Source organism: Sturnira hondurensis, unplaced genomic scaffold (assembly GCF_014824575.4).
Source record: "Sturnira hondurensis isolate 20B ecotype Veracruz unplaced genomic scaffold, ASM1482457v3 Scaffold0004257, whole genome shotgun sequence".
Lineage (NCBI taxonomy): Eukaryota > Metazoa > Chordata > Mammalia > Chiroptera > Phyllostomidae > Sturnira > Sturnira hondurensis.
This window is the reverse complement of record NW_028076888.1, coordinates 2,547,377-2,565,785: the sequence shown is the minus strand read 5'-3', so window position 1 is coordinate 2,565,785 and position 18,409 is coordinate 2,547,377. Positions and strand designations below refer to the sequence as shown.

At 51.3% G+C, this 18,409-nt stretch overlaps 1 protein-coding gene across 8 annotated transcripts in view; it reads left to right on the top strand.

Moving 5' to 3' along the window:
* Positions 1 to 18,409, top strand: part of FHAD1 (forkhead associated phosphopeptide binding domain 1) — a 117,166-nt gene that overhangs the window by 28,926 nt on the left and 69,831 nt on the right. For all 8 annotated transcript variants that reach the window (XM_037045178.1, XM_037045177.1, XM_037045181.1 and 5 more), the window contains exons 4-7: positions 1,498 to 1,756; positions 9,137 to 9,246; positions 12,113 to 12,346; positions 17,062 to 17,185. In XM_037045178.1, coding sequence (XP_036901073.1) covers positions 1,498 to 1,756; positions 9,137 to 9,246; positions 12,113 to 12,346; positions 17,062 to 17,185 — 727 coding nt within the window. The remainder of the gene's footprint in view (positions 1 to 1,497; positions 1,757 to 9,136; positions 9,247 to 12,112; positions 12,347 to 17,061; positions 17,186 to 18,409) is intronic.

The following is an 18,409-nucleotide window of genomic DNA, read 5'->3' as shown; positions in this document are numbered from 1 at the left end:
CCAGCGCGCCTACTACAGAAGCGCTCTGTCCTGTTTCTCACTGTGTGTCTCTGAGCTCATATGCTCTCCCATCTGCAGAAGGAGAGAGACGTGACCCTGGGGAGAATGGCTAGCTGGCGCTACATAAACAGCAAGCCTTGGAACCTAGCTTCCAATTTGGAACTGTGTTTTTTCTGCTAAGAGCATTGGGAGAGAGAGGAGGGGAGAGAAAGAGACAGAGACAAGAGAGACTGAAAGGAGAGAAAAAGAAGAGAGTCGGAGATGGGGAGAGAGAGGTCATCAGACCTTGACCCCCATCCCCTCTCTTAGCCTCACTGTAAAACAGAGATAAGAAGACCTGCCCCACCCTGGCTGGTGTAGCTCAGTGGATTGAGCGCGGGCCTGCGAACCACACAATCATGGTTCGATTCCCAGTCAGGGCACATGCCTGGGTTGCAGGCCAGTTCCCAGTAGGGGACCCAGGAGAGGCAACCATACATTGATATTTCTCTCCTTCTCTCCTTCCCTTCCCCTCTAAAAATAAATAAATAAAATACTTTAAAAAAAAAAAAAGACCTGCCCCAAAGGCCTATGGTGAGGGGTAGATAGTAAAATGTGATACATGATAATAAATGATAGCAATCACTGATGTTACGGTTTAACCACTAGACACAGGGAGAAACCACCACTAAGCATCAAACCAAGACAAAAGTCAGGTGTCAGCACCTCTCACTTGGCACCGGCCTCCGCCTCTGCCCAGTTAGATGGATTTTGATGTGCTCTCCATCCTGAGTAGCTACAAACATTTCCCCCAGGGTCAGACAAAGAGAGCATCCCTGGCTAGATATTGACTGAGCATCTGCCAAGAATCAGAAGTTGTGGGCGCTGAGGGTCAAAGGTGAAGAGACAGTCGGGGTCCCTGCCGTCCCAGAACTCTCAGCTTCGGGGATGGATGGGTTAGAGGTCCGGAGACACAGGCAGTGTGGATGGAAGGAACTCGGGCTGTGGGGTTCCGGCAAACTGGGCTGCCGTCACAGGGCTTTGTCATTCATGTCTCCATCCGGCACTTGAGGGCCTGTTTGTGAGTGCCAGGCATTTGTTCTGGGTGCTGAGGATGTTCAGTGAGCAAGATGGACCAAAAGGCCTTGTCCTCCCACAGGGGACATTCTGCCAGCTCAGCAGCTCACGAGCAAATCTAGCAGCATGGGAAGGTCACCGGGTCTTCCTCAGCCTCAGTCTCATCACAGAGGTCAGGTGAATGACAAGAGGTCATGCATCGGGACCTCTCGGCAGGGTGCCTGGCACAGAGGCCACACCCAGTAAATGTGGTGCCGTAGTGTGCGGTGTGACCCACAGCAGGGACCTCTGCCCCAAACGTGGGGAGAGTCAGGCAGGGCTTCCTGAGGGAAGTGACTTATTAGCTGAGACCTAGGGCAGCAATTATGTGGCTGGGACACAGGGGTGGAGACCACCCCAGCTGATTGCAACCTCCCCTGACCCTCTTGTCTACCCTTGCAGGTCTCCTTCCCGTGGGTGAGAGGCCCAGCACCTTGGCCAAGGCCGCAGCCACCTAAGGCCACACAGCAGCCCAACCAGTCACCCTTTCCGCCACAGATGCCCTTCCACCGGCCAACGCCAGTGCAGAAGAGCTGGTCCCAGGGCTTCCCCAGGCCCACCCAGGTCCCGCCTGCCTCCCACAAGCGGCCAGTGAGTGCCAGTGGGAAGATGTTCTCCTTCGTGGTGGACAGCGCCTACCCGTCGCCCATCATCAAACAAGGTATTCGCAGGCGCGTCCACTGGTGGCGTGGGGAGGGGCTTACTCAAGGCCAGCCTTGGGGACAGGTCTGCCTGTTTGCTTATTTTCTCTGATTCTAAAGTAGGACATGGTCAGTTGTGAAAAAATGGTAAGAAAACAGTCACCTGATTCCCACTGTGGGCTTTTGGGTGCAAATCCCTCTGGGCTTTGTGCTCCGCCCATGTGCTCACGTCGGTACCTCTGTGGGATGTGTGCGTGTGTGTCCATACAAGCACGTGTATAGCAGGATGTGAATTGACATGCTTCAACTCAGAGGTGCAGAAATACCTTTGCCTTAGGAGGTTTTTAAATGTTTTACCACCGTTTTACAGGTGAGAGGAGCTGAGGATTATGGAGGAAAATTCCTTCCCCAGAGGTGACAAATTCCATCTAACCTAACATTTTTCCATTCGATTTAAGGCTGGTTATGCTAGTGATTGTCAGTCAGAGCCTGGTCACTTTGGGGACACACAGCCTTCAAGGTCCCTTCCCCCATGCCCTCCCCCAGAAGGCCCCATGGCATCTGGGGACGAGGCCTTCTGTCTGTCACTGTCTCGGCCTCACCAGTGTCACTGGCAGAGTAGCTAGGTTGGCTTAGTCCCTGGCATGGTTCCCAGGTTTTCTCCATGGCTCCTGGAGTCGAGGTCCCATCCTCTGTCTTTGAGTCCCAGCCCTGGACCCTTCTGGGTCCCCAGGTCACTCAGGAACATTCACCTTCTCACATTCCTCAGCCATGCAAATAACAGTTATTACTGCAAAATACACAGACGAAGAAGTAAATGACGTGTATCTCTACACTTTACACCATCACCACCATCAGATGGACCCTCGTGTATCTGCGAGTCAAGAAATTACTCGGCCACATCCCCTAATATTTCAGTATGAAAATTCTCAAACATAGAGCAAAGCAAAAAGAGTTTTTCAGAGAACCCATCTAATTCTACCGTTCACATGTTTCTGTACCCTTCATCACATCTGTCTCGCCATTCTTTTATTCAGTCTTTAATCCTTCTTATTTTTTGATACTTTTCAAAATAAATTGCACACATCTGTAGTCTTCTCCCTAAATATTTGAGCGTGTATACCATCAACTAGAGTTCAACAGTTTTTGTCTTTTTTATGTCAAATTAATATGCAACATATATTAGTTATCAATTGCTGCATAAAAATTCTCCCAAAATGTAGCAGCCTAAAGTAAAAAAAAAAAAAAAGTTTTATATTGTGGGAGGAACTCCGGCCCACAGAATCCTTCCGTCCACCTCGGATGGGAAATTAAGTTGTCCTGGACAGTCTTGCTGTTCTGGTGGGAAAGGGGGTGGTGATTCCCTCTAGTGGGGAACGCCCTGATCCCCTTCTCCGAAATGGCTTTTATTGGGGATGGTATGTGTAGGTGTTTACACACATAGCTCATCAATCAATGTCAAAAGCCTATAGTCATACAAACACAGGTGTCATCTATAGGTAACAGTGGAAGGAACACAGAGATCTGCCTCAGGTCAGGGTCTGTGAGTCATGCTGATGCCAGAGGGTCTTTAAGACAAGTTTCATGAGATAAGGAGTTTCACTCCTTATGCCCTGAACTTAAACATTCGGTTTATATCACCAGGGCCATACAAAACAAAGCAGAGCAGGCTTCAAGGGATACAATGTAGTTACCAGGCCTGATTCCCATGGGAACCCTCAGCGTGAGAGTCGGGTCATGTCTGCCACCTGCGTGACCTGGTTTTCCAGGGAGACTTACTGGTCTCTTTCAGGGCCTGCTCTCACGGGCTGCAGTCTCCAAAACCATGCACAGAGTGGTCCCCAACATTATATAGTTTCTGCAGGTCAGGAATTTAGGGGCATCTTAGGGGGTGGCTGTGTCGCACAGTCTCTCGTCAGTTTGCAGTCAAGCTGTTGGCCTGGACTGAAGCATCTGAAGGCTCGTCTGAGGCTGGAGCACCTGCTTCCAAGACAGAGCACTCACACGGCTGCCAGCAGGAGACCCCGGTCTCGCACCCCGTGGACGTCTCCGGAAAGCTGCTAGAGTATCCTCGTGACTCAGCAGTCGGCTCCCCCTGAGCAAGTGATCCAAGACGCCAAGATGAAACTGCAACATCTCTCATGACCAAGCCTCACAAGTCACTCTCTGTCCCTTCTGCAAATCCCGTGGGTTACGTAGTCCACGGTACCCAGCATGGGAGAAGATGACGCATGGGCCTGAGTACCAGCAGGCGAGAGCTACTGGCAGTCCTCTTGGAGGCTGGCTGCCACACTCTGCCCTCTGGTGCTCAGTGACTCACCCCCATCCCAGCCTCTCCCAAGGCCCTGGGAAGTCTCACCACATTACGGCTCCGGCTCCAATCCCAGAGTCTCCTCTACATCAAGTCCAGGTAGAGACGGGGCTCATGGGTGTAGTTTTCTTAAGTTCAGCTCAAATTCCATTCCTGGCAACCTGAAGACCTGTGACCCACGGAGGCAAGTTGCCCGTCCCTCACACCCAACGTGCATCGAAGGGACAGACATTGCGAACCACTGCAGTCACCCCTCTTGTTCCAAAAGGGGAGAAACAGGAAACACGTAGGAGTCACTGGCCCAAAGCAGTTCTGAAATCCAGCCAGGAAAATGTTAGCAGTTTCTTGATTAGGCTTCCGCCCTACACGCGCCCAGAAGTGACTGACCGTGGCTCTTGGCTCTGCACTCTGGTCCCTTAGTTCCGCCCTCAGAGCCGTCCTGCCTTTTCTGTGAAAGGTGTCGCGTGTCCACAGCTGCACAGGGTTGTCCCCTGCTTCCCGCCTGCAGGGACTTGGGAGTCCAAAAGCTCCTTTTGCTTTTATGAGCCCGTCTCTGTCAGTCCCGTTGGCAGTGGTTCCTACTGGGGTTCACGCTCTTGGGCAAAAGCCAGGCCCACACGTTTCTTCTGAACTCTTTTTGCACTGTGGTAGATATTCCTGTTCTGGAATCTCAAAAAAAGAGACTCATGTAGTATGTGTTCTTGTTTGAAAGGCCTTTTTCACTCAGTACAATATTTTTGAGATTCATTCTTTTCTTTTCTCCGTATTTGGAGTCTGTTCGTTTTTATTTTGATCCTTTTTAATTTGTTCTTTTATCCGTCCCTGTTATATGAACCTATAAAGAGGTTTTTTAATCCATTCCTTTATTGTGGAACTCATGAGCTCTTTTTTTCCCCTTCCCTTTCTTTACTCAACCATTTTCATTTTTCCACTGCAACCAGTGGATTTCGCCACCTGTGCGTCCAGCGCCATGTGGAACCTGGGGCTCCCCTACGGGGTGTGCATTCCCCCAGGAAGAGCAAGAGGAGACCTGAGGCTTAGAGGCCCTCGCATCTGCCTGGGCTTCATTACTACAGCCTCCCACACACATCTCATCTGTCTTCAAACCCACCCTCGTTGCCCTGACTCTGCCTACCCCAGAGAAGGGCTTCTTCTTTGCACAGTGGGAATCCCCCAGTGTCAGACTCAGGGTCTCTCTACCCCGTGCTCTGGAGCAAACTCGATGCTCCAGTCCCCGACACTGGCTCTGGATTTTTAAAAAACACCTATGTTTTTAGGGTTCTAAGAAAATCCTTGCCTCCCTTAATAGAGTTTGGTTCTTTGTCCTGGCCATTATGGCTCGGCTGGTTGGAGCATTGCCCCGTACACCAAAAGGTTGTGGATTTGATACCCAGTCAAGGCACACACCTGGGTTACAGGTTCAGCCCCCGATCAGGGTACATACAGGAGGCAACCAATGATGTTTCTGTTTCACATCCGTGTTTCTCTGTATCTCTCTCCCCGCTTTCCTCTCTCTCTAAAAAAAATCAGTAAATATATCCTCATGTGAGGATTAAAAAAATAAAAATCTCTCAATATTTTTGTCTTGGTTACATGTTGAAATAATATTTTTTAAAAGATTTTATTTATCTTTAGAGAAGAAGGGAAGGAGAGAAGGAGCGAAATATCAATATATGATTGCCTCTCGTGTGTCCCCTGCTGGGAACTGGCCTGCAACCCAGGCATGTGCCCTGACTGGGAATTGAACCATGATCGTGTGGTTTGCAGGCCCGCGCTCAATCCACTGAGCTACAACAGCCAGGGCGAAATAATATTTATATATTGCATTAAATAAAATATATTGTTAAAGTTTATTTCATCTCTCCTTTTTACTTTTTTTTATGTGACTACTGGAAAAATTAAAATTGCATGATGTAGCTGGCGTTTTTCTGCCAAACAGTGCCGCTCTCCTTAGTTGGGGACCAGCTGCTCGGGGCCCCGGAGAGGCAGGCGGGGGAATGAGCTTCAAATACACGTCTTCTGATCGCGGAGTTAGCTGGGGAAGTGGAGGGGCAGCACGCGTGGCTCTGGGAACAGGTCCATGGGATTCCCCAGGAAGCCCTTCGGTGGCCCCCTTAGCCTATTCAGCACTTACCCCTCCTGCCACCTGAGAGGCGGCTGTCTCCAGAGACTGGGGAGGAAGACAGAAGGAGAACAGAGTGTCTGCAGGACAGTGAGGGAGTCGCCATCTTGGTGCTCTGGACCCCAGAGTCACTCCCCACTCACACTCCCACTCCACTCCGGCAAGTGGAGGATGCTGAGCGAATGTGGAGCCATATTGTTAGCGTGGTGCAAGCAGCCTGGTGTCGCCGACATCGACAGGGATTCTCCTCCAGTCCTGCTGTCTGGCGGAGCTGCAGGCCCCTGCCATGGTGGGGGTGCAAGCGGCTGGGTGGGGTGCTTGCTCTTCTCAACTATTTCTAGGAGACCATCTCCTACCCCTTTTCCTGGGACTCTCCCGGCATTTACGCTGGAAGTCCCTCATCGCAGGAAGCCCCTGAGCCCTGGTTCACGGGACAGTTGGTCACCTTAACCGTTTTGCCAGGCATTTATTCCCTCATCCGTCAGTTCACTGCACTGGGGGGACCTGCCACTGCTGTGACGATTGTGTGCCCGGATTCCAGACGCAGACCGTCTGGGTCAGACCCTGACTGTGCCCCTTCGCAGCTGGGTGGCCTCAGTCCACGTGTCTGCACCTGGCCTCCCAGTGTCGCCGGGGGGCTGGTAATGACGCCAGCATTTACACCACGAAAGCACTGGGGCCAGTGAGCCTTCCATGCGTTACTAGTTTCGAGTGTGAGCCAGGCACTGCGCTTCCGTTCTCAGTACTACCTGGCACCTTCCTCCACCAATACGCACGGAACAGAATGGAGACCGGTGGGGAGGGGCCTCCTTCCGGCTGTGTGAGCTTGGGCAGAGGTTTTCTCAATGTGGCCCCAGTTTGCACATCTGTAAGACAGGATTAATACAGTCATTTTAAGGGCCACAGACTGAGACATGGTCCCCTACCACACAGTCAGGGAGACTGACATTCACAAAATCATCACATAACATCTGTAAAGTGACACCTCCAGGCAGGAGAGTCCCCGGTGCCCCAAGAGCTGATGGCTGTCAGACCCAACTTGGCTGGGAGATCAGGAAGCTGTTCCAGAGGTAGTGACACTCACTCTGAGCACTGAGAGGAAAGTGACATTCACTAAGTGCATGGGGGAGGGGACAGCGTGGAAGGGACTTTGAGTGGCACGTGACGAGAGGGACTGAGCGAGTTCAAGGGAATGGTAAGTGCGGCCCCCGAAGGGTGCGCTCCCAGAGGAACCCGGCTCGAGACCACCTTAAAAGAGCAGTGAGAAGTGACAGCCACTGTCAGGCAGGGAGGGGAGGTGACCCAAGGTCCGGCTGCCCCACGCGGTGCCTGGCTTTGGATACACCTGCCCCACAGGGAAAGCACGTTGGGGGTAACCGAGAAGGGTCTGCTTATCCCAACCTGGAGGGAAATCGCCGGCTCTGACCTGCATTAAATAAAAAGTGTAGAATCAAGACGAATGAAGAATTGAATAGATGCCCGCAAATGCGACAGGGTACATGTCATTAACGGCTCATGTTAACGCTCATCAGGCTTCCTTACCCTAGAAAACAATTGGTTCAATTTCTCACTTCACAAAAAGACAAGCTCGCGCCCATGAACCACAGTCGGTTGGAAATTTAAAATACAGCGCCCAGAGCCCAGTGGGCTCAAAAGCAGAAGTACAGAAAGCCTTCCAAAGTTTCTACACCAGAAAAAATCCATTCAGCATCGATGCGAATGCATCGGGATGTATTTGCTGTGAGATACACTGGGGTCTCCAAACACAATGATGCCGGAGCCCCCAGAGGCCATTTAAACAGCCCTTGGAATATTGGGGGAAATTTTCTTTAAAAATCAGGAAGCCCTGGCCGGTGTGGCTCAGTTGGTTGGAGCGTCATCGGCCTGTAAACTGAAAGGTCATGGGATCCAGTCCAAGTCAGGACACATGCCACGGTGGCAGGTTCCATCCCCGGTCAGAGCGTGTATGGGAGGCGACCAGTGGGTGTTTCTCTCTCAGGTCAATGTTTCTGCCCCTCTCTCTTTCCCTCCCTTTTCCTCTCTCTAAAATCAATAAGGCCGTCCAGGGGTGAGGATGAAGAAATCAGAAAAAAACAAAACCAAGTATCTATCGAGTAGATGCTAGTTAAATACATTTAGGGACATCAGTACAGTGAAAGGACCACAATGCCATTATTGAAAGAATGCAGTATACTGATCAGTACTGACAGTGGGAAGATATCTTTGATATATTGTCAAGCGAAAAAGCAAGCCGGAGAAAATCTCTGTAAAATAACACATTTTTTTGTTTTATTGCAATAAAAATAGCTAACATGTCATGCTAAATGCTAGATCAAGGGCAGGAAACTGCTTCGGTGAGGAGCCAGGGAGTGAACATTTTGGTCTCTTTGGGCCATCAGGTCCTTGTCACTGCTACTCAACTCCACCACCCTAGCTAGATTCAGCCACAGACAATATGCAAATGAGTAGCTGTGGCAGTGTTCCAATAAAACTTTATTTGCAAAAACAGGCAAGGGGCCAGATTTATTCATAGGTCCATAGTTTGCCAACGCCTCCTCTACTTCATCATTTCATTAAATCCTCAAATAGCCCTTTATAACAGGAACTGACAGCACCCCTAAATTATATACGTGGAAACTAAGGATTAGAGAGAGTAAATGACCTGCCCAGGTCATCGGCTCTGATGAGGCACAGACAAAAGCACGGAGAGCAACACGTGGGAGTGGACCAGCCCAGTTGACACTGGGAGAGAGGAACGAGGCGGTGCTTACCCTTCCAACGTGTCTGTAATACTTACTTCCACTGTGTTTCAATGAACAGATACACTGCCTTGTCACATGTCAATTACATAAGGCATAAGAAAATGAAAAGATTAATCTGAATTAATTAATGAATTAATCTGAAAAGATTCCTTAGGACCTGAGGAAATTCACCCCCACCCCCAACTCTCTGTTGATCTCTCATTAGTGTGGACCAACGCCGAAGAGCTGTCGGAACCTTCAGTGCCCGGAGGCCTTCCCGGGACAGCACCTTCCGTGGAGGTTTATGTGGACCAGGACCTGGGCCTGCAGGACAAGGTGAGGGGTGTCAGGGGAAGGACAGAGCTGCAGCAGCAGTAAGCAGGACCACGGAGGGACTGCCACTGACTCTTGTTCTAGACGTGCTCTTTGTACCGCTTCCAAAAACCCACCTCTTACTGCCAGGACATCAACCAAAACTTTGGGAACTGCTCATTTTATCCCAAGGAACAACATCTGCACCCACAATGTGTTGAACACCTACTGTGTGCTGGACCGTGTCCTGTGCACTTGACATTGCAGTTAACTCATAAATCTTCACCATCTTCAAAATAGATTTTTTTCACCCTCACTTCACAGATGAGGGAACTGGCACTCAGAGAGGTTGAGTAACTTGCCCAAGGTTGCACAGTGTGAGGGGCAGTGTTGGAATTCAGACCTAGTAACTGGTCCGCCATGAGGGATGGACGGTGGTGGGGCAAATCACGTTTCCTGGCAGGAAGAGGTGAGCACTGAGGTCCGAGAGGACTGAGTGGGAAGAGCGAGCCAGAGAGGTTCAGTGCGTGAAACGGCATCGAAGCCAGAACAGGTGAATCTGGGGAAGAGTCCAGGGTGATTTCTCGCCCAGACACAGCCCGAACGTGATCCTGAAAGAGCAGTCGTGAGATGTCTTGCTTTCCCCGAAGGCCCAGGGCCTGCGCCGGCAGCCGGGCTCGGAGTCTGTGAGGAGGGGAACCGCCCGTGGTGCCGGGGAGACACAGGAGGTTCTGACACAGGTGCCCTGGGACCAGACTTGGAGAAATGTGGCAGTAAGGTGAGAAGCCAGGCTCAGGTGCTGTTGCCTACTGCTGTAGAACAAGCCACCCCAGCACCCAGGGCCTTAGAACAGCACTTTATTATTTCCCAGGTTGACCTGGAAGGTTCTGCTGTCCCCTGGCCTCACTCATGGAACTGCAGTCAACTGACGGCCTCCTAAGAACCTGCACAGAGAGTGCCTGACATCAGTTGTTCCAAGGAAGTCACAGGGCCAACCCAGGTGCAGAGGGTGGGGAAAGACTCAACCTCTGGAGGACAACAGCCGCAAAAACACTCGTAGCCATTTTTCATCCCCCGCCCCAGCTGCTAAACTGGAAATATAATGTAACCACACTTACGTTTTTTTTCTGTGTATGAGCCATTTATGCCCTGACTTACAAGGACTCCTTCAAGTACAAGTGACAATGAACAAATGAGCTTAAGCCAAAAAAACATAAAAGCCCTTACTGGCTCCTCTTATTGGAAAGTGTAAAAGCCTTCTAGCTTCAGGCATGGCTAGATCCAGGGGCTCGAATGATGTCCTCAGAACAGTCCCCATTACCAGCCTCTCCCCGGTTGCCCTGAGTTTGGCTTTTGACAGCAGGCTGGCTTCATGGGCTGGAAAAGACAAAGTCAAGCAACCAAGGTGATACATTTAAAGTTTTCGACCCAAAAGAAGTCGGATCCTTTCCCTCTGTAGTCGACAAGTGATGTCTCTGAGAAAACTCTGATCAGCACCCCCCCCCCCTTGAGTCACATGCACATGGGGCAGTGGGACAGGAAGGAGCAGGCTCAGGATTCCCAGCCTTCCCAAGACCACATAGAAGGGGCAGCTGTCCCTCGAGGAAGAGCAGGTCCTCCCTAGAAAGCCAGAAACCACAGCTGGACACCACACCCTGCAGGCTTCCTTATACTCCAGCGCCCAGCACACAGCCTGGCACATAGTAGCTGCTCAATAAATGTTTGTTGCATGAATAATTAATAAGCACCTGGCTGAGCAGGGAGGCTTTGGGTGCCTTCTCATGGGTGAAACAAGGGGGTCTGCCCAGGAGTACGGAACGTGTGATGCGTCCCTTGGCAGCAGTGGGCAGTGCCAGACAGGCTCTCCACCATGACCCTGTCCTTCCCCGGGTCAGGGAGCTGAAAGGTGGTGTGGCTGCTCAGGCCGCGGCCCGGCCCGGGAATGGCAATGCGCTGGCCCGGAAACTGCCCACTTCCCCCTCCCAACCAGCGGGAAATTGTTGGAAGAGCAGAAAGTCCTTTAAAAACAGAAATTCTATAGCTGCATTTGAAAATGCACCTGGGGATATTTTTTTCAGTCTTTAGGACATTTTATTGATGACTTCTGGTGACAAGTTGTAGGCACTTTCTTGCCTCTGGGGAACAACCTCACAAGTTCTTGGGCTGTAGAATGTTTTCTTTCAGAGGGATGGAGGACTGGGTTGATTAGACCTGTGGGTAACGGCGGCCAGCGATTCTTTTTCCACCCAGAGTTTACATGAGCCCACATGAATAAATCATCATTCCTGCCTCATGTACCTTCCAGATCCAGTTTCCTGAATAAATTTTTACGTGAATAACCAAAAGAGCCAGAGAGTGCCAGGAGAGTGGAAAGAGACAGTAAATATTTCAGAATATATTAAGTTTTTTGAAGTTAAAAAATAGCCTTCATTGTAAGCAGAACGTGGTCGAATAGAATGTCGTTTTTCTAATTACCTTTCCTAGGTCCCCAGTGTACTGGGCTGAATATTATAAGTTTTAAAAAATGATAAATAAACTTTCTAGCAAGAGGAGTTCCCAACAGGATGGTGTTCTCAGTATGAGTGTATTATTTTTAGGAGAAAGGAAAGTTTTAGTACCTGTGAGGAATAAAGCATCCGTTCACAGGAGTCCAGACACAAGATCATTTTGACCAAACTCTTGTCTCCACGAGGTTTTCCAAGTGACAAAGAGAGCCTTGAGTGCCTGCCTCCCCACTCCCCCGCCTGCCCTCACTTTCCAAAAACAATGGCACCACTCTTCCCGTGTGTGTGTGTGTGTGTGTGTGTGTGTGTGAGAGAGAGAGAGAGAATGGGCTTCGCCTTGCCCCCAGGCCCACACCTAGTAAACTTCCCACCCGGCCTCCATGCAGGACGAAATAATTCTGCTGCTGGGAAAAGAAATCACCCGTCTCTCAGATTTTGAACTTGAATCCAAGTACAAAGACGCCGTGATCATAAACCTGCAGAACGAACTGGCCAGCCTGAGTCAGAAGCTGTTGGACGCAACCACCTCCAGGAGCGAGCAGGTGACCTCGCAGAAGTTTCCGGGTCCGGGCGAAGGCATTGATGACCCACAGAGAGAGATCCAGAACCTGAAAAGCCAGGTAGGACCCTGAGACAAGTTGACGGAGGCCTTGGAGTGATGACCCAGGGGGACAGGTCTCAGGCGGAGCCCGAGGAGACCTGGGGGGAGCCGCCCAGACAGCCAGAAAGGAGTGGTCAGCACAGCATGGTGGGTCAGAGCACCCAGCCCCGGGGTCAGAGACCTGACGGGCTCCTAGCCCAGTGGGAACAATAAGAACCCTGATGAAGTGTGCAGGAGCTGGTGAGAGTGCTTTAGATGCGTTAGTTTGTTTGACCTTCCTTGTCCTCCGACACGCACATTCTGCAGATGAGGAGACTGAGGCGGGCTCGAGACGCCCAGGAATGGCTTGCAGCCCACTCAGCTGGTCAGTGATGGCAGTACAACCTGAGCCCCACGCCAACCCCACGCTCTAAGCCCACTTTAGTATTTCTACCCACCTCTGTCGCTACGGTGACCACACCAACCCCCCACCCCCNGTCCGGGCGAAGGCATTGATGACCCACAGAGAGAGATCCAGAACCTGAAAAGCCAGGTAGGACCCTGAGACAAGTTGACGGAGGCCTTGGAGTGATGACCCAGGGGGACAGGTCTCAGGCGGAGCCCGAGGAGACCTGGGGGGAGCCGCCCAGACAGCCAGAAAGGAGTGGTCAGCACAGCATGGTGGGTCAGAGCACCCAGCCCCGGGGTCAGAGACCTGACGGGCTCCTAGCCCAGTGGGAACAATAAGAACCCTGATGAAGTGTGCAGGAGCTGGTGAGAGTGCTTTAGATGCGTTAGTTTGTTTGACCTTCCTCATCCTCCGACACGCACATTCTGCAGATGAGGAGACTGAGGCGGGCTCGAGACGCCCAGGAATGGCTTGCAGCCCACTCAGCTGGTCGGTGATGGCAGTACAACCTGAGCCCCACGCCAACCCCACGCTCTCAGCCCACTTTAATATTTCTACCCACCTCTGTCGCTACGGTGACCACACCAACCCCCCACCCCCGGCCAGAAAGAGCCATGGGTGGTTCACTGCAGAGGGGAGACGGCCCCCCCCATGTTCCCAATACCGAGGCCTTTACCGTACCCCGAAGGCAGCTGCCGTCGCATTCATGAGGAATTTCATCAAACAAAATCCTCCACCCAGGGTTTCTGCACTTACCAGAAATTAGTGAATTTCTGTTCTTCCTCTTGAAAACGAGATCCAATGTTTTTTTTTTTAAAGAACTACTTTAAAATTGGCTATAGATCATGTACATAAATTATAGCTCAACCGAGTTGATGAAAAAAAGAAACTGGCCACTGATGAATGTTGGCCTCGGTGCACAGCGCCGCTGAAAACCTTGGTCAGGCCTGGGGCCTCTGTTCTTCGGTTCCATTACCGCCTTTCCCTTCTATAACCAATTCAAGATGCACAGTCCCCATCCCAGACGTGGGGCCCTAAAAGGGACATAAGGTGTGCGTGGTGAGCCTAGGAGATTCCACCAGGAGCCTGGGAGCTCCCTGCGGGCCAAGACGAGACCCAGTTCCCTTCCATGGTCCCCCCCATCAGCCAGGACGTGTCTGTTCCTTTGTTCATCCACCCGAGTGTCCACTGATTCAAATCGGTGTTTGTAGGGGTTCCTACCTTGTGTCCCGACTGCGTTCCAATGAGGGGACAATGACCAAGTAAATGAATATGTGCTCTAGAATTTAAACGAACAGATGCCTCCCCTTCAGACCCACTTTTGAAAACACAATGGGAGTAACTTGTCCTGTAGGAACTGCTAAGACAGGCAGCTGCCGAGATGGGCAACTGAGTCCTTGGTGAGCGTCCTCTTCTTCTCTGAATCCCCTTGGGCCACGGGATGGAGAAATATCCCTTCTAGTTATTCTTCCACTTCACGCACGGCCTCCCGGAGCAGAAGGGACACGCCCTGCGCAGGTGCATGGATGAGGTGACAATTCCCCACACACCATTTTTTGTTGAAATGTATCCGACACACAACTCTGTGCGATTCCCACAAGTCTGCCTGTCAGAGAGTCCCAAAGAGGAACACACCAAGGCACATCATAATTACATTAGCCAAGATTAAAATGAAGGAGAGAATTCTAGAAGCAGTAACAGATAAGGGGACAGTCACCTACAAAGGAGTTCCCATCAGACTGTCAGCTGATTTCTCAAAAGAGACCTTACAGGCAAGCAGGGGCTGGAAAGAAGTATTCCAAGTCATGAAATCCAAAGACCTACAACCAAGATTGCTCTATCCAGCAAAGCTTTCATTTAGAATGGAAGGGTATATAAAGTGCTTCTCAGATAAGGTCAAGTTCAAGGAGTTCATCATCACCAAGTCCTTATTATATGAAATGTTAAAGGGACTTAGCTAAGAAAAAGAAGATAAAAAATATGAACAGTGAGTGAAAGGGCAGCAAACTCACAGTTATTAACAATCACACCTAAAACAAAAGCAAACTAAGCAGACAGCCAGATCAGGAGCAGAACCATAGAAATGGAGATCACATGGAGGGTTAGCAACAGGGGAGTGGGAGGAGGAGAGGGGGGAGAAGGTACAGAAAATAAATAGCATAGATGGTGGGGAGAAAATAGACAGGGGGAGGGCAAGAATAGTATGGGAAATATAGAATCTAAAGAACTTGAGACACGTGGACGTAAATTAAAGGGGGATGGTGGGGGAGGGGGTGTGCAGGGTGGAGGGGAATGAAGGGGGGAATGGGACAATTGTAATGGCATAATCAATAAAATATATTTTAAAAAGAAAAAATCACCACCCCCCCAAAATAAATAAATAAAGTGGCTGGTGATGTCTGGGAAGGGGGTTTTATGAAGGAATTATCTAGAAATGATTATACTGACTCATCGCCTCGCTCCATCCCTTGGTCTCCACTTGTGCCTGAAGGAGAATATACTATAACAAGTCATATTATTTTATCTGTTCTCCCTGCCCCCACCCCCCTCCCTGTAGTATGTGCATAATGGTTGGCCCTTGGAGACCTTCACCCGGGTACCACTAGACAGTGTTGACCCCCCCGGGCCCTGGTGCGCCTGCGCTGACCAGCAGCCGAAGCACTGATTCAAAGCCATCACCCCACCTCACACTGTTAACTGTCTTACCATTCAGTGCCTACTTTATTACACAGCAGAACGGGCGCTGAACTTGTTGGTATTTACGCCAGCCAGGGACAATATGGACGTTTATTCTGGCGGTGAAAGAAATGAAGGGGCTTGGAGACTGGAGTTTTCCCGCGATCTGAAACCCTAAAACTGACACTTCGATGGAAATGTTGTATATCTGTCAGGAGCCCTGGAGTCTTTGGGGTGCGGGGGTTTCCCATCCCTTCTGGAAGTTTCTGCTGTGCCTCTGGTACCGTGCAAATAAAAGCATTAAGCTGAGGAAAGATAGAAACATTTTTAAAGAATTACTCCAAGACCCTTTCGTGGAAAAGTTGCATTTACCCCACAGAGAACAGTAAAAGGTACAAGAAAATTTTTCACTCATTTTCCAAAGCACAAACGTGCAAAAGCACAGCCCTGGGGAAGGTGAGGACTGTGACCTTTGCCTCCCCCACCTTCTAGCACTTACACCCCACATGTCTCAGATGCCCCGGGGATGTAGTGAATGTAGTGGCCCCAAATGTCATAGAATATGAATCATGGTAGTGCAGGGAATGGGTCAGAAAAGGAAATGAAACCTTGATGATTCTGTTCATTCTACCTGAGTAACAACAAAACTTTCTGGGACAAAAACCAGGAGCAAAGGTCATGAGCGCCATCTGGTGGCGAGGCCCTTATCCACAGTCTGTGAGCATGCCCCGCCCCCATCATTTTTTATGCTATGCCTACAACACGCTATGTGGGTTACCAGGGAATTATGTGGGTTACCAGGATTCCCGTATTTCCTCTTTACAACAATCACAACGGGGTTTAAATGAGCCTAGATAGGGCTTCCAAAGGCACACAGAAGTATTACCAATCTACCCTCCCCAGAGACAGACGAGAGAAGCTGAAGCAAAAACATGGGGTGGGTAGCCAATCAAACGGAAGTCACAGCCATGTGCCGGGCAGGATTTGAGACCAGTTTCCCCAGTTCCCACGGCCTGGATGGGGCAGAGGCCAAGTCCAAAGGTCCCGGTCTGGCTCCCGAGCCCACGCCAGGCTTTATGGCCTCCAGGTTTTAACACCGGTCCCTACCCCCCACCCCACCCCTGTGCAGTGGGCAGGGTGGACAGAACGGGAACCAGGCAACTGAAAACTGGGTTTGACAGTGATGGGAACTTCAGCCCTCAGTGACACTGTGATGAGCTGCGGAGGACGTGGCATCTGTGAATGGGCTCTGCCAGCTCTGCAGGTTCTAGGAGGCATAAGTGATAGTTATTATCATCCAAGGTAGTTAATTTTATGACCTGCTCCCCTCTTGAACTTTTCTCTGCATCCAGTGGTGCTGGCTGATCTGGGACTACGGGCTGGTCTATTTATGGCTGAGAGTTCAGAGGTCATAGGTTCAGAGGTCATAAGGGATCAGGGATCAGCTGTGCCCAAGCCCCTGTGTAGGCACGAGGATAAGCTTCATGTTTTGATTACGGGTAAAATAGTGGTCACTGAAGGACTGGGCCCTCTCCTGTCCCTTCCACTAGTGTCAACTGAAAAGCTTGGTTTCCCCACCTCCCCCCAAGATCAGTCCCACCTTGGAGACGTAGCGGTGTATCTTGCAGACCTGAGCTGGCCCCCTCTGACTGTGCTGCCTCCGCCCGCAGGTCAGCGCCCTACAGAAAGGCTACAGCCAGGTGCTGTGCCAGACCCTGTCGGAGAGGAACATGGAAATCACGTCCCTGAAGACCGAGGGCGAGAACTTACGGAGGGACAACGCTGTCACGGCAGGTGGGCTGTCTCCAGAGTCAGGCTAAGGCTGTCACCGTCAGGCTCATTCCAGCACTCAGGCCCAGGTCCCCTTTGCCCCTGGGCTGGGGTGTGGCCTCAGAGGTCGCCCAGCAGCCATCGGGGAGCTGGGGTCAGTGAACTAGAGTTTGCCCTTAAGGGGGGCTTCTTGCCTTCCAGTTGTGGGGGCAGGGCCTGCTAAATATGTGAGTGAATGCTATCTCTCAGCTAGAAGGTCCTCTGAGCATGGCCTCGCCAGGAGAATGCAGGGTGCCGTGTGGCTTGGGTAGTTCCACACACCAACTTGCTGTGAACACAAACCACAATGGGAACTAAACAGGGTCTCCGCTTCAAGGCACCCGCTGTCCGACCCGTTTCACCCTAGTGCAGGTGGGCCCAGGGAAAACGCTTTTCTACTTGCCCAGCAGAGGTTGTTCCACACCAAAGAGCTGAGGTGGAGGAAGGGCAGCCAACACCTGGTCCAGGGCACGGCCTGGACGTCTTCATTCCTTCATGTTTAGCGAGCACCTGCTAGGTGTCTGGTCCTGTTCCAGGTGCAGGGGAGAGAACCCTGAGCAAGAGAGACCTCTGAACGCACAGGGCTCACATTTGGGAGTGGGTGATGGACAAAAGTAAGTAAACAGACGAAGTACACAGGGGCTTGCTTAAGCCTCTTTCAGACAAAGCTGGGCAACGTGGAGGCAAAGTGCTGGGCGGGGGGAGCAAAGGGAGACTAGAGAGAGGATGGGCAAGGATGGGTCTCTAAGGAGCAGAAAGGGAAGAGCAGAGAGAGCACCAGGGCACAGGCCCTGGCACTAGAGCAAGCTGGCTGTGTGGGAGGAGCCGAAGGCCCATGGGCTGGTGTGGTCGGGACAAGGGACTGTGCGCCCGGACAGGCAGAACGGGTGGGGGAGGCAGGGCCTAGCTCCCAGGGAGGAGCCTGGGTCTGATTCTGAGGGTGATGGGAAGCCATGGGGGTGGAAGAATCACACCCCTGCTTCCTCCACCCCAGCCCACCCACCTCGGCAGGCCTCTGCTTGTGTTCCTCTCTAACTTGGAATACCCTCAGGTTTTTGCTGAGCACCCCTGCGGGCCAGGCACCCCTGCAGACCAGGCACTGCTCTGGGCCCTACAAACACAAGGATGAACTCACTGGGCCCTTGCCTTCCTTCCCAACATCTGCTCCTCCAACTCTCATCCATGCTCCAAGCCAGTCTCCGATACCAC